General features: G+C 34.9%; 1 protein-coding gene across 1 annotated transcript; it reads left to right on the top strand.

Moving 5' to 3' along the window:
* Positions 1-16,985: 16,985 nt before the first annotated feature.
* LOC143610037 (AT-hook motif nuclear-localized protein 8-like) lies at positions 16,986-21,498 on the top strand. Its single transcript, XM_077084626.1, has 5 exons — positions 16,986-17,620; positions 17,828-17,880; positions 20,004-20,135; positions 20,767-20,931; positions 21,018-21,498. The coding sequence occupies exons 1-5, from the start codon at positions 17,092-17,094 to the stop codon at positions 21,315-21,317; spliced, it is 1,179 nt and encodes a 392-aa protein (XP_076940741.1). The 5' UTR covers positions 16,986-17,091; the 3' UTR covers positions 21,318-21,498.
* The last annotated feature ends 437 nt before the right edge of the window (positions 21,499-21,935 follow it).

Genomic DNA, 21,935 nt, shown 5'->3' on the forward strand with positions numbered 1-21,935 from the left:
TTGTTTTGTTTATTGATATTGTTGTTTAATTAATTTATTTTTTTGTTTTACATGCATGCAAGTTGTTAGATGAAATATTTTATTATCATTTATCTTGAATCGTCTACTCCAATAAGAAGATGGAACAATACATTATACATAAGTTACAAGTGATGTTGCATATCCACCTTTAAAATTTTAACGAATAGCAATATCAAACTCGTGCGTCGCAACGGGCGTAAAGTTTTTTAGTTTCAATTACTCACCACAGCAAACAAATTAGATAGCCTAAAAAGCATAGCCGCAGTATAACCAAAACAATATCGAAATGTATTCGTTTCATTCTTCTTTTTTTTTTGTTATATGAGTTCTAAAATCACGCAATCAAACTCACTTGCTGCGGCGGGTAACAGACCAAAAATAAAACACAAAACATATAATGTGGTCGGAAAATTGGTTAGTCAATTATGTAAGTCATTTAAAAAAAGTATAAAGATGTAAATACTGAAAAAAAATGAAGAAAATAAAAAATGTAATCCAAAAAATAAGAAAGTTGTGTACCAAGAAGAATAAGATGAATGAAAAACAATGGTATAAATTTTATTTCACAATGTACAACTATATATGTACACCATAGTTGCAAATTGTATATATACTAGCACGTTTTACCCGCACGCGTTGCAACGGTTCAGTTTGAATAAAAGTTGCCTTTCATGACTATATATTGTGTTGTTACCAAATATGGTACCGAAAATCAATATACACAAAAATTCATTAAAGTTTTGATAAAAATGCGTTTGTTACGGTAGAGGTGCTCGGTCGTTACAATACCAATGCGTGGTATATTCTTTTCTCTATAATGGTGTAATTTCGAATTATCTACGGACTGTGTTCATGAAGATAATTCCTTTGCCACTAACTCAAAAACTTTTAAACATAATGTTTTATAAAAGTTTCAAATATAGTATTGTAATACTTCCTATTATATACGAAATATATCGATACTTTAGTTATTTTTTTTTGTGTGTAATGGAATTTGAAACTTCTATAAACTTTGAATACAACATAAAATTGCAGTTACAAATAAATATTTTAAATCAGTTTTTATTTTGTCAATTATAATAGGTATATTGGTTTTTTAATAGTCCCAACTATTGTCTTTTAGTCACTGCTGGTCCCAACTAATGAATTGGGCTACTGATGGTCCCAATTTTTAAAGTATTTGTTCATAATAGTCGCGACTAACAGAATGCTAACGCCATTAGTAGCCAATTTATTAGTTGGGACCAGCAATGACCAAAAGGCAATAGTTGGGATATTTTTATCAATATACCATTATAATAATAGTAATAATAATAATAACTGGTGTCTTTATTTATTTAAATTAATTAATTTATGCCACGTTTGCTTCAAATGTTTTGTTTAAAAATCAAAACAAATTAAAAAAAAATACTTCAAATGTTTTGTTTAAAAATCAAAACAAATTAAAAAAAAATACTAAGAATACAACATTCTGAATGCATAATTAAAAAAACTATACATAATAACACACAGTCAGTTTAATCAAGAAAGATTTGGAAAAAAAAAAGGTTTGACAACAAATACGATAAATGAAAGACAAAACTTAAAATATATAAGCATATCCATGTAGCAACGCATTCAAGCTTCTCCATCAATTACTTATGGTGATGGAGACATATTAAGATTCGGTGTCTTAAACCTTACCGTTCTGACTCATCTACCAACACGCTTGAAGACAACGCCCTTGCCATCTTTAGCCCGCTGCTTGCCTTTATCAGTGGCGGCGCAATCAATTTGGTGGCCTAAAAACAAAAGAAAATTTTGAGGCCCTTACCAAGAGTTAAAGAAACTAAATTGTAGAATTTATAGTTTTTATTTTAAAATTTACCAAGGGGTTATCATGTTTCATATATGTAACTATATACTTTGAATGTTCAATTAGAAAATAGCGTGATGTGGTGATGTATATAATACATATTTAATGTAGATAGCTAGGAAAAAATGAAAACAAAATAAATAAGAAATGATATGGAGAATCAACAAAAATAAAAAATAGAACTTAAGTGAGCGGGAATCGAACTTGGGTGGGAGTTAGAAAAGCTTTAATTTTAGAAGATAAAAAACATGCATGAAACCACTAGGCCAACGTGTAATTTTATCTCCTTTATCAATTACACATTATTAGTAGACGTTTCTCTCTATATAAAAATAACTAACTTTAAATAGGGGCCTTATTTTCTCGGGGGCCTCAAGCTCTAGCTTGGCCCAACACTACTGTTGGGCCGGCCTTGCCCTTTGTTCTGCAAGTGCCATTTTATATGCCCATGCCAGGCCTTTTGTGAGTAGTTTTTAGAGTAACCGGGCAGAAACCGGATTCCATCTTACGGGTGTGTCAATGGTCACTTGGTTCACGAAGGCTTTGGTACCAACATCGACCGTCGAGTTGGGTTCTTTTATATCACCGTCATTGGCACGCTTGTTCACCATTGAGATTGTAGGCTAGTGATCCGGGAGAATGAACGGATATATTTATAGGAGTGGCGGCGGTTATCTTTCATTACATAGAGAAGCATCGCAACGGTTGATATTTTCATAATCATTCTGTACATTGGTTTTAACCGACATCTTCAATAACCGACTTAAAATAACGGACAAACTTACTATTACCTATATCTATAATGGCAAACAAAAGTTAAAAGCAAACACATGCGTCACAAATTTTAATTGCAAGATAGATAAAAGAATTTGAAATAAAATTTTATAGTTGTTTTAGATAAAAGGTTGAGAAATAGGTGTGCTTTGAATTCTAAATGTAGTATATAGAATAGAATGATGGGTTAGATTGGGTAGTAAAGCTAAACTTTGGGGTGAAATATCAAATATATAAGTTTGGTGACAATTGTGTCTTTAAGTTAAGTAGATGGACTAAAGTTGGACACCTAGCAACAAAAGTATGACTCGGTTAAAACAGGGGTTTTGAATCTAAGAAATACAAGAAAAGAAGCTTTGTGAACCATGAAATTGGGATGCTAGATTAAACTTCATCAGTTAATTCTTCAGAATTATCATAAGCATCATCAATCTTTCATTTGTAAGCAAAATCTTGTCTATGATATTTTCGTTCTAGGATATGAAGGTTGTATATGGATTATGATTATTTTTATAAATTTCTGATTTTGATTATTTTTAAAAACTTGTGATTTATATGATGTTAACATGTGTTACAAACAAGCACTACAAGCTACCAACTTTTCATTATACTGTTAAAACTGGTCGCTAAACTATTATAAACGGAATAACGTAGAATAATGTGTAGATATTAAACGATATGTCCAACATTGTGCTGACTGTAACGCCCTATCGCATGGGCCTTAAATACATGTAATATACATTTTGTATTGCATCAAGATTAATTAAAACTTTCAGTTCAACGTGATACCTAACTAACTTAAATTTAAGGGGCTAAATGTACAAGAATAAAACTTGGGAGACCGTTATTGTTAAAAATCAAACATAAAGAGGCAAATTTTAAATACCCAAAATCCCCCTGTATAGCATTTTCTAATGCATCTGGGTGTAAAAGAATAAAAAATTTAAAGAGAGAAATGAGTGGCCGGTAGTGGCTTGTGGCGGCAGTTTTGATGATCGAAGGTGTTGTTCCGTGACAAACTAAACCGATACCTATACCAACTAAATGGATATCGCAAAGTGCGGGGAATCCCACTAGTTTTAATCAATTAGGATTGTCAAAACATCATTTTGTTTTTTGTTGCTAACATGGTTTAAAACACTATTTTCTCTAAAGTCATCATTCTAACTTTTTAACCTCATACTTGATTTAGAAACCTTTTAATGATTCTTCCATGGTGATTACTACACTCTTTTGCTTAAAGTTATATAATGTGTCAAATTTTGTTTAGATTGCCAAAAACATTCATAGCTAAATCTTGATTAAGTTAAGCCAAATCAAGATGAAGGAATTTTAATGGTTTATGAGCATCATTGTGATGTTCTCAAGTCAATAAACACACATATATATTGAACTTCCCAAAATTTTGACTTTTAGGTCATAGTTCATATAAATCCCTCAAATACGTTCCTTCTTAAACTCATCCCTATAGTTGATAATCAAAGACTTCTAATGGCCTTTTAATCATCACTCCTGATGATTCTTAACCATTAGATACGTTTACTTTTAACAATTTCTGAAATTCATATAGGCTCAAATAATGATCATGCTTACAATGTATAAGGTTTTATGATAGAACGAGCTTGCCGATAAAGGAATAAAGGTTTTAAACACCTTTGGTTGTTATTTAGCCCTTAGAAACTAGAAATGTTACTTCGGTTGAATTAACCAAATGATTCTCCTTGGTTCTTCTCAACACCGCCGGCACTTGAAGGTTCTTGTATTTTGTGTTGGAGAGGATACGTGGCCTTTTCAAACATAAACGGATATCGACATTAGCAACATTATGGCCCACAACATAAGTTATTGGCATTTTTGAGTTAACGGCTTTTATTAATTGCACTTTTAGCCCTAAGAATTAATTTGTTCAACTTTTGTCTTCCTGAGCCTCATTTAACGAGGGGAGGGGTAGGAAGGAGAATTAGGACAAGAAAGAAAGGCAGGGGAAGGAAAATGTGTGACTTTATTTTGTGTTTTCGAGTTTAATAAAAATGAAAGCAAGAAAAAGAAAATTAAACATTTTAGGTGTTCCCGAGTTAAGAGGAAAGGAAAAGAAATATATAATTTTCTTATTACACCATTTAAGTAAACTACATTAGGGAGTTAGATATAAGGGAAATTTAGGAATTGATATGAAGTTATTATTACACACAAATATTTTCTCTCCTAATTTCAATTTGGGAGGATAGATAATATGCTCAAATTTTCTAACATTTTCCTTCATTTCCCCTTCCAATCTCTCCTTAAAAAATCTCTGAAACATAGTTTTTTAATATTTTCTTCTTTTTTCCTTCCTGTCTTCTTGTTAAATGAGACTCGAGAACACAAGTTAGATAAATGATAAAGAACCCACAAATATTGACACGCCATAACAGAGTATTTGGTGGCATAATGAAATATTCCAATATTCGTTGCTAAAGGTGCGTGATGTTACATTTACATGATTGTTGTTTCATCTTATTCCACACTTATTGTCCATCACCATCAATCTCTAGGCATTGCTCATCTCAAGCTACTGCTATAGACAATCTATAGTGAAACATTTAACTCTTTTAACTCTTATGTGTAGAGAACAATTTTGAGAGAGTGAGCCGATACGTCTTATGGTGACGTCGCAAACAACTTACATACTCTAATAATACATAACTATAAACAATAACAACTTTTACTATTTTAAGTTTTACTTCAATCGACTAGTCAACTAGATTCATGTTTCCCACTTGGTCGTTTTAATTGATTGATTTGCTTCTCATCACATATATCACAAAAAACAATTCAAGCAACTTACTCTAGTTACAACTCGGTCTCAAAAGAGAAATATATATTCCAAAGTCCTGTTCAAGTCTGTCCATGAATCTATCAAAGTCTAGTGGTAAAGGTGCATGACTTTAATTAAATGGTTGTGAGTTCTAGTCTTACTTAAGATATGAGGTCAAAGGTGGAAAAAGAAATTAGTTGTTATAAAAAAATACTGATGTAACCACGTTAGAAGTCCAATGGTTAGTGAAAACTGAGATACTCATAAGTTGGTGTAATTATTTTAATTCATTTTAATATTTTTATCAAATAGGTCATAAACAGCCTATTAGACAGTAATTTTGACACATCAATACACAATAGTGTCAAATATTGTCAGGTTAATATCATACGAATAGTAAATATTTAAAACATCTTACTACAAGTGATGATTGATACGTCGACGAACTTACTAGTCCATACCTTATATAAAACATTGGAAATGTTAGTGCATACCTTGTTACACGACTATGCTTGAGGTTTAGTGTGTCAACAACCCAACTATGATGGGGTTATAGTTTGTACACAATTGCTATATAGTGTGGGTTTACTTGTTTCATGATTTTAGTACCCTTAGGTCCTGTTTGTTTCAAGGATTTGGAAGGAATTCTAAAAAATGAGATTTTAAATCCCATGAATTAATATGTTCGTTTCATTAAATGAAAGAATAGGAACGGAAACTAAATCCCATCAAATCCAACATTTCATAGGATTTTAAAATCTCACCTATTTTATAAGGATTGTTATGGAAAATAAAGGATTGTTTAGGGTGGCAAATGGGTTGGGTTGGGTCGAAACGGGTCGTGGGTCGGAATTGGTCAACTAAAACAAGGGTTGTTTTGGTTCGGTCGGAATGGACTAGGGTCAAAAGGTTCGGGTCAGAATGGGTCCAGGTAGAAATGGGTCAAGGTCAGAACGGGTCAAAACGGGTTTCGGGTTGGGTTTTTTTTTTTTTTTTGAGAAAAAAATTCAAAAAAATTAATAAAAAAAATCATAACTCAAAAATTAAATCAAAAACGAAAAATGTAAAAAAACTAAAACGTTTCCGCCTTTACCCTCGTTCTTCAAAAAAAAAAAAACCCAAGAATGAAGAAGATTCCAATTCTAATACATATTAACCAACCAAACACATGATAGGGATTCTCAAACATTCCATTCCAATTCCAATTCCAATTTCAATTCCAAATCTTTAAAAAAAGTCCGTAAAAAGAACGCGCCCTTATTGTAATCAATAACATAAATTTTGATGTTTTTGTTAAACCATTATAAACTTGCGTTTGTAAGCTAACAATCCCATTAGAACTTTAGGACATCCACTACTTGTATCGGATGATATGTGATAAACCACAGTTTTAAAATTTAAACTCTCTTTGTCATATGTTTTGAAATTCTAGGTGTTGCGTAGACATTATTAGGACTTAAAATTCGTGGTAATGCTGAATATCAAGAACCCAAGTTTAGTCCAAATGGATTTTGTTTCTTATTTGTTTTCGTTTTTAATTGGTCTTTTTTTTTTTGATACTAAGGATAAAACACTAATTTCATACAACTTATTGACCGTGAATTCAATATTACACTCCATTGTGTTGATTAATAAAAAAAAACTTATTTTGATTAGCAACAAAAGTGTTAGAGTTAATTAATCAAGAGCATTGTTTGACGGAAAACAAAAACTCAAGAACCCAATGAATTCAAAACAACAACAGAATTCAACTAATAACCCGTAACCGGGACATACATTTGCATTGATCTATATATGTGATTCCTAAGCTAACAACTAGCTAAAAAATCTATATTTAATATTAAAAAATATTTATAATTGTGAACAAGGTTATATAAGAGAGATGCAACTTCAAATAAACATATTCGTCATAAAATCTCTATATAATCTCCATTAGAGTAGTTGCTTCTCCTTGAGGAGCAAGTTACTATGAAATATAGTAACTTGATCTTCATCGATAATAACTAATTTATCCACATAAATTTGTTCTTCAGCGGATATAATCAGTATCAAGTTACTTACTAGAAATTCTAGGTCTTTAGCACTACATTGTTCCTATTAATTGGATATCTTTACAGACATTAAAGTGATTGTCATCGGCACCAACTTGCTATTAGTAGCAAGCTTGTTATTAACCCAGCAATATCATCATTATTTTGTTTTGTGTTAACAGTTTGGAAGGAAATGATAGTAACTCAACTGGATCTTTGGCGATCCGATTTCTCTTTGAACATCAACTTCATCAGTCTCAAGGTATATGCTTAAGTTACAATTGGTGTGAACATTTTTTTTATCAGGTTACAACCATTTTCATGAAATTCTACAATTTGTTTCAGGTTTCAACAGTTGTGAAGGCTCACTTACATCAAAAGGGGGTTATTGGAATTTTGCGAGGAAGCAAACAAAAGTTAACTTGAGCAAATTTGAAGGGTGTTTGACTGAAAATTTTAGTTTGCAACCAATGGAAACTAGATCTTGCTCGAGATTATTTGTAAAATAGCTCCATAAAACGTTGCTACTGTTTACGGTGTCCATACGTACAGTTCCAATTTAAATTAATATTGCACGAACAAATCAAAGAATGTAACACCCCGGCTTAAGCGGAAACGCCCGAGTGTGACGTACAGATTGCTCAAACACACGTGACACTATTAAGTGACCATAATAACATTAATTCATTTAATAAGCCAAGTAACACAAGTTCGAAAGTAACAATACAAGTTCAAACCAAAACATAACCATAACAATAGTTCTTTTATTGAAATACCCTAAGTAATCTAAGTGTCTTCAATACTTCAACCTCTAATCACGGTACCTGTAACATATGTATAAAATATGGTCAGCTATAAATATAGCTGGTGAGTTTCCACAGTTTAAATACGTACATAAAAACCATACAATTCATAGACATGTGATAAACGAGCAAGTAAGTCCTTTCCAGTTGGTACAACCTACGTACTTGGATAATCGCGCAAGTAAGGTCCTTTCCAATTGGTAACAACCAACGTACTTGGATAATGAGGCCCTTTTTCACTCGATACAAATGGACCAGAGTGCAAAGGGGGGCGTATGATCATACTTAATGAGGCTTCCCAATCGTGCAAGTAATATTCGTGCAAGTAATACAAGTAACACACAAGTCCATATACGAATTGTAGTTTTGGTAATAGAAGAAATAATACTTGAATTTTTATAAGGATACATATGCTACCCCAAAACATTAAAACATTAAAAAGGGGTGGTGAAAAACTCACCTTAGTAATTGAAGTGAAAAAGGAATAAGAATAATTTGAAGGCGTCAAAGGAACCGAAGCAATCAATCCGTACGAACTATAAATAAGAATAAACATGACTTTTAACGGCTATTCCATCGGGATTTTAAGGTTGTTTAATTGTATGATAGTTTCAGAAGATAGTTATTATTTTATTACGAATCTTATGGCTCTTAGATTATTATATTATTATTTATGTTTTAACGACAACTTGGTTATTAGTACAATTTAAGCACTTTAATGGCGAGAAAACAAAGTTTATATGTTCGAAAAGCTTGAACTATTGTTTACAAGTCGAAAATATAATTGTTGCTTTAACAAAACGATTTTTAGAGAATTAAAGTTTACTTTGCGATTATTACACGATTTTTAATAACGACTTATGAAAACGAGAAACTTGATTTTTATATGTAAAATGGTGAGATATATTTTATAGTTAATTTACATAATTTTTATTTAATTTAAAAAGGTTTTTATAAATTTATTATGATTATTAATTGATTAAAATGATTTATTAATTAATAATAAACTGGAAAAATGTTTAATAATAAAAAATATGAGATTGACCCGGGTTTCGAACCCGGGTCTTGGTGGTATAAGTTCTGGGTATTATCCAACTGCTCTGGTGACAATATTCGTTTATAGTATGGTTTTTAATACTTAAATATAATATTAGCTTTGGAATGAATTTTAATAATAATAATAATAACAATACAGTTTATTAAACCAAAAAAATGAGCATGACCCGGGTTTCGAACCCGGGTCTCATGGTTGCGAGGAATTGAGTTTAACCAGTTGAACTAGAAGGATATTCGTTTAAGAGTTAAGAATCATTATATATATATAATACTTCAGGTTCATCTTCTTCACATGAAGAACATAAACCCTAATAATTCAATCTCAGTTTCTGTTTCATGTGTGTTTAAATTAGTATAGGGTTTTTGTTTATTGGATCAAAACTAATCAAAAACATGTTACAATTACCTCAAAAGGTGTTGATTTGGTGAAGAACAAGACTCGCCGGAGCCGAAGCTTTGCCGGATTATTACGACTATTGTAGAGAGAATTAGAGGGAAAGAAGGTTATGAGCGAGTTGTAACAAGGCTTAGGTCCCTATTTATACAACTAATCGGAGCGTCTAAGCGTTAAATGCCTTGATTTGATTACCCGGATTTTCCGGCAACGATTACGGGGTGATTTACGGATGTTAAACGCAATTAAATAGTTAGTTATTGTTTAGTGTTGACGGCAAATCGTTTTTATATATTTAATTTGGAAAAAAAATGTGTTTTAAGGGGGTGGCGGCCACCTCCGGCGCCGGATTCCGGTGGCCGGAGGCCCCGCCGGAAAGACGAACAAGGAAGGGGGGGGGGCGGCTAGGGTTGGGTATATTAATAATATAATTTGAATTATTTTCATTTCTGGTCCCTCAAGTTTCAATAACCATTTAAAATATAATTTAAGTTCTTTTAAGTTTTAAATAAGTATTTGAAGTTTACATTTTTAACCCAAACTTTATAATTAAATTATAAAGTTTTTGGTTTTGGATTATTTATGCGTTTTACTCGCGCGGCTCGATTAACGCTAAGGTTTGGAAATTTATAAACAATGAACAACGAATAATGAACATTAAATGTCGGGAATCACTTTATTAAAATATATTTAATACATCGAAACGACCCAACGGGTCGGGTTTACAATATGAACACGAATCGAAAATTTACGAATGTCACAAAGAATGATGAGGAACTTTTTGCATATCCTTTGCAGAGGTATTAATGCAGAATTATCTCCATATTTGAATTTTGATTTTAATATCTTTTATTATTTTATGTTTATCTCGTTTCCCAGTTTATCTTTTCCTTGTTTAGTATAAGTAGAGATCCTGGTTGTTTAGTTTATTAGTTTTTGATTGAATTTTAATTATAAGAACTTTGTTCTTGAACCATTGGTTCGATTTTATCGTCTTTGTTAATCATGAGTCTCTCGAGCCATTGATTACTTCCGAAATTGCATCAGTTGGTATCAGTGCTTTTGGTTCTCAAATGGCTCAACGTGGTGGTGAATACTTGCTTGATCGTAGAGTCGCCGACTGAGGCAACGACAGAAGTGTTTTCTATTCACGTGCTCGTGGAGAAGATCGATTTCCTACTCGCAGAGTCGCTGACCGAGGCAGCGTTGGAGTCTATTCCGACCCACGGGATCTTATGAAGATCCAACGACTCCAACAACAAGTCCCCGATCTTGAAAAGATTGAACGACTCCGAAAACGAGTCCGCGATCTCGAATTACAACGGGAGATGCGCAAGGCGGAAACCGAGTCGAGCACCGTCGTCTGGGACAAAGGTGGCGACGGAGACGAGCATCCATTTTACTATCACCCACCTCGGTTCGATGAATCGACCTGTCATGAGTGTGTATCGGAAGACGGTCCAAAGTCTGATGAAGACGAAATTGATTTCCACATAGACGAGTATTCCAAGGGTGAGGAGTATCATTATGTTGTTGATTTTATCTATGAATCGCCACCCATGTTTGATAACTACGAGGACGAGGAAGCATATTCAGAGGACGCGGTTAGTGACATAGTGGTCTCTGATGGCGAAATGATGGCTAAAAGTGGTGGTTCATTGCATATAAAGGATGAACTGATTCTGGAGTCACAAACAAATCAACCGCGGAATATGGTAAAATTTCAAGGTGAACCACAAATTTCGGGATCTCCGAATATAGTATTTCAAATAAAATATGAAGATAATGATTTATTTTGACAGAAATACAAATTTTGTTCTTTAAATATAGATGATTTACGAATCAGGTCCTTTAAAAAATTTACTTTCAGGCGGTGTCCTTTATATGGAAAGTTACCTCGCTTTTCGTCCTTTTGACTAACTGCCATCCAAATCCTCCGTTAAATCCTGGTATGTGAGGGCATACACGTAATTTCCTCCCTCATTTTTGTTAATAAATTATAATAATATTGATATATTAACTAAATCTTCCTCTCTCTGAATTTCAGTTGCAATCCACAACCTCCACCAGCACCACCCACCGCCAAATTTCCTGCAACCACGCTAATAACTCACACCACCTTCTTCGCATCATCCATTCATTTTTACAACCATAACCCCCACTTCTGACTCGTCGCCAAAAAACGCAATCATTTTGAACCGAACCACAGTGGGTGTTGGGACTCGTCGCTGAAAATCACAAAACCATAACCTCCGCCTCTCTCTAATCGCTCTAGATCTGCAATGAACTCAGACCATATAGAGCAATAGAGTTATTTGAAGAATGATACGAACTTGGGCAAAAAATATCAAGGCTTAATCAGACCAGAACAGAGGTTAACGACCAATTCATGCCTGAATCGGACAAATTCAGACCTAAACTAGGGTGGTGGTCCCGTTATTCCGGCGATGGTTATGGTGGTAGTTTGACGACGGTGGAGGTTTTAGATAGTTATTGTGGTGATGGTGATGGAGGTTGATGGCGTTTGGTTGATGATGTAGGTTTCGTGGTGTTGGCCGGCGACGATGATGGAGGTTTGGTGGTTTGGCCAGAGACAATGGTGGTGGGTTGGCTGGGCTTAAAACCTTTGTGTTCATTATTTGTAATGTAAAATTATCTAGAAAATTGAGGTGCTAATTGATGGGTGGTGGTGGATGGTAGTGGTAGATGGATGTTGGTGAAAGAGAGAACAAAATTTACATATACTGTATATTATTATTATCATATGTTTTTATAATAAAGGTTTGGAATTACATTTATACCCTTATGTGTCAGGCATGTGCTATGCACATGCTAGGAGTTAACGGATGATTTGGATGGCAGTTAGTCAAAAGGACGAAAAGCGAGGTAACTTTCCATGTAAAGGACACCGCCTGAAAGTAAACTTTTTAAAGGACATGATCCATAAATCAGCTATGTTTAAAGGACACAATTTGTATTTCTGTCATTTATTTGAGAAGAAGATTCACCTTTTCAAGGATTATCATACGGAGAGTGTGGGCCCCATGAATGTCAATCATGGGTCGGTTGCAAGAATTAATGATAATTAGGCTAAGGGTAGTAGGGCGCGGATGGGGGGCGCGGCCACCTGGCTCGCGAACGCCGCTACCACCTTGGCGCGGATGGGGGACGCGGGCAGTCCACGTGGGATGACCGTTGGGGTATTAAAATAAAAAAAAAAATTCAAACTTATTATAAATATCACAATTCATTTTTTAAAAAAATCACCTATCTCATTCTCTTTCTCTCAATATTTCTACTAATACCTCTCATTTGATTTTCCAAAGTTTGTTAAAAAATCATGTCGGGTTTGGGAAATTTCAACTACAACGCTCAATTTAAGATGCAAGGGTTGGACTACATGTCTGACGAGGCCTTTCAAGATCTAATTGCATCTCAAAACGCGACTTTTTTCAACTCGGATACCCAACCCGAAGCGGGCGGTTCATCGACACCGGCTGTGACGAAGCGAAAGTCTACTCCTTGGAAAAAGGATGAAAAATTAGCGTTGGCTAGAGCTTGGATTGAGATATTTCAAGATCGAAACGAGGGTAATTATTTTTTGGTGCATTTTTTTTAATTTAAATTTTTAGTTTTTGTTTGCAATTTACTAAAGTTTTGTTATTTTTTTTATAGCCGACTTTCATAAACGTCGAGTATTTTGGAGCAAAGTTCGGGAATTGTTTTATGAGCAAGTGGGGAGTAGGGACCGAACCGATAATATGATATTGGGTCAGTGGTCCGATATTCGTAAGTTTGTAGGATTAGTTACCAACCTACATAACCGAAATGCAAACCGAATGCGACAGAGTGGGTCCGATGATCTTCAAGTTTTTCAATTCACTTGCGACGAGCGGAAAGCGGAGGTGTTAAGGAAGTACGGGATGGTGAAGACGTTTGACGAGCGCTACTTGTGGGAAGTGCTCAAGAAGTGCTCGAAATGGATTATGTTAGTTACTCTAGATGCGGATGTCGGAAAAGAATCGGCAAAACGTACGAAAACTAGCGAGTCCGGCTCCTACGTCTCTTCTAGCGGCTCGGAGACTCAAATTAACTTCGACCTAAACTTGTCCGAGGGCGATTTGAAAGAGCAAGGCTCTAGCCGCCCCCCGGGTAGGGAACGTGGGAAAAGAACCGCCGATCACGACTTCGGAAAAGAGATTGCTAGAATGTCAATTGGTCTCGAGTCGATTGGTCAAGCTAAACATAATCGAAACCGGATGAAGAGTTTGGAATTTCTAGCCAAGGACTTTAGCCACCTACCGCCATCCGACCAAGCGATAATGGAGGAAGAAAAAGATCGTATTCGGAAGGAATTGACGAAAAAAAATTAAAAACGCTATTTTTATGTATTTTTTTAGAGGTTGTTGCATTTTAAATTTATGTTTTTATTTTCCTTTTTATTTATGTTTTAATGAAATGTTTTAATTTAGTATTATTAATATTTATTTAGGATATAGTATTAAAAAAAAAACTCAACCAAGCCCTGGCTCACCTGGACCATTACACCCTTTGAGACTTGGTCTGAGGGCTTGGTTGGCATGCCTAGTTAGCGTCACGTGTCATGAAGATGTTGATTCACTTGGGGCTCAACCAAGCTCCATTAACCTTAGCCTTATGTTGCACTATCTAAGAAGGTTTATGATATTGGGCCACCCCTACTTTGGGTGGTACAATTCTTGGAGATGTCCGAGATGCCAAGTTGAATAATTTGTCAGCTTTTAGTGTTAGTGGATCACAAATAAATATGGAAAATAAACAAGCTTCAAAGGTTACGTCTATTAGTGGCCCACAAGTTGTATTGCTTAATGTTAGAGAACCAAATCCAAAATCAACTGGCTTGGAAGACAAAGGTGCCGATCATTTATCTTGGGTTGCCAATCATTTTTTTTGATGTTCTCAAGACTCGAGGACGAGTCTTTTTTAAAGACGGAGAGAAGGAGGTGGAGAGACCCGACAACCCAATAAACCCAGGCGGTACGAGTTTAGAGTCAGGTGAGGCGGCTCGTGAAGTTCAATTAGTTGAGCGGGTAAAGTCGAGAGCAAACATGAACAGTTCTAATGCTACATTCGACCGGGGTGGTATACATTCGGAGTCGCGCGAGGCGTTTTGCAAAGTTGAATTGTTGGGGCTTGTCATGAAGCTAATAAATAAGGAGCGCGTTGATGTTCCTTTCGATCCAGGTGGCTGTGTGATCTTGAGGCAAAACTCGAGGACGAGTTTTTTTTGAAGATGGGGAATATGATGCAGAATTATCTCCATATTTGAATTTTGATTTTAATATCTTTTATTATTTTATGTTTATCTCGTTTCCTAGTTTATCTTTTCCTTGTTTAGTATAAGTAGGGATCTTGGTTGTTTAGTTTCTTAGTTTTTGATTGAATTTTAATTATTAGAACTTTGTTCTTGAACTATTGGTTCGATTTTATCGTCTTTGTTAATCATGAATCTCTCGAGCCATTAATTGCCTCCAAAACTGCATCAGGTATTTAATCTAGCTATGTTACTTCTATATTCTATTCTTCTAAATCTTGAAAATTTGACTATATTTATATGTAACCTTGAATATGGTTGTAATTTGTGGTGTAGGCTCTACAAAGTTTTCTTCTTAAACACGACTTACATATATCTAGGAAATAGAGGGGCATAAGATGTGTGGATTAAGATGATATGCCTAGCCTAATAGTGGGCCAAAATCCAAATGGAGCATCATGAGAACCGTTGGATTTCACTTGACTTGAGCTTTTGATTTTTATTTTTACATGTGAATTGATTAGCAATTTTTGGCTTAGCATTTCCTATGTTGTTAGCACAGGAGATGTAGTGTGGGAGTGAAAATACTAGTTGTATATAAATCTAGGGTCATATTTAATACAAAAAATGACTTTAGATAATTGTGAGAATCATACTTCCCAACATTAATTCAGGCCACGTGTTGGTTTTCATGGAGTACTTAAAAAAGACCATACTTTCAACAATAAGGTCTAATCCACGTCAACTCGAAAGGAGCTCAAAACAAATACGTTCCTACGATTAAAGTGCAAAGTCAAAAACGTTTCTATTGAATGAGTTTCTTGGTGTAATGAGTTTCACGTGTAAAATTTTATGTTGTACTAAGAGCATTAACAACTCCTCTATAATATAGGAAGTTGTTCTCCATATTATATAGAGTGGTTGTGAGTTGATTAGAGTAAAAATGCTACTGCTAATGCTAATGAGTAAATTAGAGAATCATTGTTCACATTCTATAGTTTTTTAATATTTGTTGTAAGTGGTTGTGAGTGGAAAGAGTGAGAAAAGTTAATGATAAAAGTAGAAAAATATTATTTAATAATTGAAAAAAAGAAAAAAAGATAGTGATTTTTAATGTAATTACAGAGATGAAAATAGAGTAGCTATAAGGAATGCTCTAAATAATATTTTAGTAAAATTTGCCATAACAATGATTCATATCAGTGAGAAAGTTTTGAGCAAAACAAAAGATATAAATGCATTGGTAAAATTCGAAAAATACTGGTACCGTACCGGTCCCGAAAACTCAAAATCCTAGTACCGATTTGGTACCGATGGTACCAAATCGGTACCGATACCAATCGATACCCGTACCGATTTTGTTTATCCCTAATCTCTCCTAACTCCACGTAGACATTACATCCCCATTTTACATTCTCACATAAAGAAAATGATTTAACCTTGTTTAACCCTTTCAATTTAATTTAAAAACAATTTTTAAATTATTTTGTGTAAGTTAATAGATTTTAAAGCCCGTTACCGTTTTAACCTACCCATATTCCTTTTAACGGTCCTTAACCCATGAAGAAAGTGATGCCTTACTCGTTAATCTTTGCCCGATTAGCTTTAAGGCATACAAAATACCATAACGCCTAATACTTTTAGATTTTTAAAATTCGTTAATGATGAAAACAGCCTTAATTTAAGACAGATATTAACCGATAAGATCTAACCTGTTTCGAATCAAGAGTTATTTATTTAATTAAAGTATTAAAAAAGTCAAAAAAAAGTATATTTATTATAGAAATAGAATTAGAAGAAGATTCAAAATTGCCGACGAAAATCGTAAGCAGCAGGTTTGACCATGATCACTGCACCAGGTGTCAATCACCTTTACAACTATACCCAACCCAACCCAACCCAACCCAACCCCAACTTGATGTAGTAATCACCGTCTCATTTCGTGCTTATACGGCGGCCACCAATTTCAAAACCCTAATCCCCAAAATGCCAATTTCATCTCTCTAGACTTCAATTAGATCCACCCACATTTCACCACCGCCATCACCTCCCAAACCCCTAACAATTCATGGACTCACGTGACTCACTAGCGCCACCACCACCACCGTCACTCCAACGTCACCAACCACCACCCCACCACCACCAGCAGCAGCAATTGCCGCCAGGAAGGATGATGCCACCTGGGTCTTACTCCACCCACCACCATCACCACCTGCCCAACAACTCCGCCGCCACCAACAACACCATCATAACCCACGAAACCCTTCAGCAAAGGTTCGCCTTTGATGGGTCTGACCAGTACGCCGACGGATCGTCGCCGCCGGGTGGGTTTAGGCCTGGTGGGTTTAACATTGAGCCGGCCAGGAAGAAACGAGGCCGCCCGAGGAAGTATTCGCCCTCGCCCGATGGCAACATTGCGTTAGGGTTAGCTCCTGCTCCGGCTACTACTACCGGTGGTGGTGGTGGGCATTTGGAGAGTGCTAATGATGGTGGTAGTGCGGGCGGAGGTGGCGGTGGTACTCCCAGCACTGACCCGGCTGCTAAGAAACACCGAGGGAGGCCCCCGGGTTCCGGGAAGAAACAAATGGATGCTTTAGGTATAATTAAAGTAGTATTTATGTGCAAGATCTAATTTTTATTATTAAATTAAGTTATTAATTAGTTTTGGGTAGTATGATCTTGACTTTATAACTATTAAATTAACTGGTCTATGTGGTTAGAAATTATTTTATATAACAACATTTAGTGATTTAATTTTTGTTAAATATGGCAATTAGGTGTTAATCATTTGAGTTTGTTGACAGGTGCGCCTGGTGTCGGTTTCACGCCTCATGTCATCACGGTTAAAGCAGGAGAGGTACTACTTCCCAACTTTCTTTATAATCTTGTTTATTAATCTTTATTCTTTACAATTATAGATTTGGCTTATAATTTTCTTGAAACTGGGAGTATAATTTAATATTTAGTAAGCATATCCAAGTTTTGAAACTTAAATAAGCATGAGAATACAATAAACACATTGCTATTGATGTCCAAAATGCATAAATGGAAATGTGAAAATGAGTCTTGAATTTTACCTGTTAATGGAAAGAAAAACTCATACGGTAGATTCTATTGCTAAATTGTTACCAAAATTAGTAGATAATATGTGGTTAAACAGGATAATTATTGACAAATTTGTACAAGAACCAAATGATATTTTCTTATCCAATTTTTACTTATTCTTCTTTCTCTAAACAGTTTTTACATTATTTGCCCTTAATTCCTTGAAAGTTACCAAGAAGTATTATTTTTGAGGTGTCTTAATTTGTTGCAACTCTTTCTTTTACCTAGCTGTGTATTGAACGAGTCACGTTTGACTCTCATGCATGTCCCGTCATTAAATCAAGCTCTATTACAATATTTAGTTTAGCTCAAAGATTTGGCTAAACCAACACACGTGTCCCTATCTATATGATATGATGCATATCCTATATTAGGATTGGTGGGTTAGGCATGTGATGCGTGTTTGTGAACCTTGGAATTGTTGGATAAAAAGGGAATATAAGAAACTGAAAACTCATTTATTGTAACATTAAGGATTAAAGGTAAAGTTTTGAAGCAATGAGGGAATCTAATGAACATGTAATCTCTTTCTTGATGCTAGTCAATTCTTTGCTTTTACTTTTTTTTGGTTGGTACTTCTAAAGTTCTCTTTATTGGCTACCCTATCGTATATGTGTGTTATGTATTTGCGTCATCCCAACATTATGGTTCATTTATACTTTTAAACGACAAATGTACGAACCATGACGGATGAACTATCTTTTTATTATGTATGTGTTTATACGTATGCATATACTTATGTGCATGTGTGCGTATGTATATGTGTGTGTGTGTGTGTGTGTATATGCATTTATATATCATTTAGTTTCTTTATCGCGGTGCTGTTGTATACTTGTATACCTTCTGTATCTTGTATCTTTGGACTATTAGACTTAAGACAATATAATTGGGATTGTATTTTTGTAAATTTATAGTATGCATCTATGTAGTCAAAGGCGATGCCCTGTGAAGTGAGTTTTGGGTTTATTTTGTTTCCTTTTCTTTTCGACCTTTTATATTTACTTGGACTTTTTATTTCTTATTTGGAATTTATTCACATGAGTGTTTAATAGGTAGAATTAATTTAGCGCACAAGTAGTTATAATATATATAATTTTTTGATCAGATGATTTTTAAAGTGTTTTAGATTTTCTTTCAAAATTTTGATACTAGTTGCCTAGTTGGATGCTTTTATTGCTAATCATATTAGGTCTTTTATTACATTTTAGGAGTAGCATTAACTTTCTAAGCCTATAATGAGCGTGTCGGTGTGTGTTACACACACATATTATGGTTGTGTGCTTTCTTTGCGCTTGCTGTTACTCAACATGCTAACCCTTTGAGTGCGCCTTGTGCCTTTGTCTCCCTAGGTTAGTATGTTATATATATATATATATATGTGTATATGTATATATATTACATAATTCATAATCTCGTATTACATATCAAATAATCTACCCTATATATACATAGTCTCTATACCCAGTTAATGCAACGCTTGTGTTTAATGAAGAAATATTTTAATTAATTTGGCTCAAAGTAAGGCCACTCATAGGTTTTAAAGAGAAGCTTGGTTTGTTACTTGTACTTGAAGCTATCTGCAGTTTGTAAGATTTTAGAGTAAACATATTAAAAAATATCACATCCTTATGTACTAGCGAATATGGATCCTAATTGTGCATGTTCTTATACAAAATAGCTTTTTGCTTTTATAAATGCCTTGCATTTTGATAGCAAAGATAATATGCCTTTTCAGTGATTTGGCAAGTTGAAATTTATTTTTAATAAGATGAGTGCTACACTCAATCTAGGCTTTACGCTTTTTTATTTGAACATTTTATTTAACGATTATATGTATAAAATATAGCTGATTGGATGTTTTGGTGGGGATTACAGGATATAGCCTCAAAGATGACTGCATTCTCACAGCAAGGTCCTCGCACTGTTTGTATCCTATCAGCAAATGGTGCCATCAGCAATGTAACTCTTCGTCAACCTGCAATGTCTGGCGGCACTGTAACATATGAGGTTTTTATCACCTTCATTCTAATATATATAAATGTGTGTGTGTATGTTTATCCATGTATATAAAAGAACCGCCTTTTGGAAAAGAACATTACATAATTAGGAACAAAAGAAACCGCCTTTTGCCCCTTGTATCATATTTCAATGGATGGATGAGATCTGAGACAATTGTGTCTCTTCACTCCATGAATCGCACGACCATCTCCAAAGTGGTCTGTTTTGTTCCTAGTTTTAATGGTTCTCGTTTGAACCCCACATACGTATATGTATGTGCATATGCATTTGAAAATTAGTAGTCTGTTCACATTTTTATCTTCTGTTTATGGTTTATCTGGGCCAATCAACAACTTTTAGCATTTGAGTTAGGTTTTTATCTTTCATAGCAGTTGAAATGCGTTATGAATGAAACGGGTTGACATTCAACGTGTATTTCTATTCATGCAACCTCCTGAATTGCTTCATTTAATAACTTGAATCACTAATGTAAATATTATAGATTTTGTAATCATTATATTTTAAAAAAATTGACAATTAAGTATTTAAGTGAAATAAATACCCACCAAATCTGACCTATAAGTTTTTGTTATGCTGAACTGAGAAATCTTATTTGGCTGCTGCTGATGTCATCTTTTAGGGTCGATTCGAGATAATTTCTTTATCGGGTTCGTTCCTGCTGACAGACAGCGATGGTAACCAAAGCAGCAGGTCAAGTGGCTTGAGTGTTTCCCTTGCAGGTTCAGATGGTAGGGTCTTGGGCGGTGGAGTTGCCGGGTCCCTTGTTGCAGCAACGCCCGTTCAGGTCCGTCTCTCTCTCTCCCACACACACACATACACGCACACCTATGACATCAGTTAACATTGTGTTGATTGTTTTGTTTCTATCAGGTGGTTGTCGGTAGCTTCATTACAGATGTCAAAAAGCCTAAACCAAGCAGCAGCCCAGCAGTGGCACCGCCTACAAACATGTTGACTTTTGGTGGCGGTGGGTCTGTGCCGGGTGCTAGTCCAGCATCTGATGGACCATCAAGCGAGTCGTCTGGCGGTGACAGTGGTAGTAGTCCTCTTCATAGGCACCCGGGGTCCTACAGCCAACAACATCAACAGCAACAGCAGGCGCCACCTCAGATGCCCATGTATTCCAACATGGGGTGGCCAAACTCCACCATGAACATGCTTCGTAATTGATAACGGCTAATTTGAGTGGGGTTTGCTTGTTTGGCTGGTGTGGTGTTCTTGTAACATAGGAGCTTGAACCAAGTGTGATGTGATTATGCTATTTCGAATCGATATGTAGTTGTAATGTAGGAATAAGATTGGATGTGCTTGTTGTAGTGGTATCGATCTAGGATTAATCTTGATGTCTTTTATTTTGATCTTTCTCTGAGTTGTGTTATGCCTTTTATTTTTTTACATAAATTTGAATTATAGGTGTGATTGGGTTCATGATATGATTGAACCCATATGCAATAGCTGATCATTTAAAAGAAACTGGACAATATTACTATTAACATAACTCCATTTTTAAGAAGAGTCATGTTAGTATATTTTTTATATCTTCTCACATACCAACTTTCAAAAGATTCAATATTATCCCAACAGAAGTTCCTCTGTATAAATCAATTGGAGCTATGTAATGTGAGCGTGATGAATTGACGACTGGAGAGTAAAGGTGAGGGCATTTAATGAGATTTCCCTATAGTTATTTCTCCTATATAGTCTTCATCATCATGACTTGTTTAGGCATTCCGGCCTTGACACGACTCCCCGACGCAAATGCTCGTTTCCATGGGACTTTCTCTGGGA

Source organism: Bidens hawaiensis, unplaced genomic scaffold (assembly GCF_021521415.1).
Source record: "Bidens hawaiensis isolate Kalapana, Puna unplaced genomic scaffold, B.hawaiensis_p1.1 tig00023631_1, whole genome shotgun sequence".
Lineage (NCBI taxonomy): Eukaryota > Viridiplantae > Streptophyta > Magnoliopsida > Asterales > Asteraceae > Bidens > Bidens hawaiensis.

Coding starts and splice junctions, on each gene's coding strand:
- LOC143610037 (XM_077084626.1), top strand. CDS start 17,092: ATGGACTCACGTGACTCACTAGCGCCACCACCACCACCGTCACTCCAA. Junction 17,621..17,827: donor GAAACAAATGGATGCTTTAG/GTATAATTAAAG, acceptor GTTTGTTGACAG/GTGCGCCTGGTGTCGGTTTC. Junction 20,136..20,766: donor GCGGCACTGTAACATATGAG/GTTTTTATCACC, acceptor GTCATCTTTTAG/GGTCGATTCGAGATAATTTC.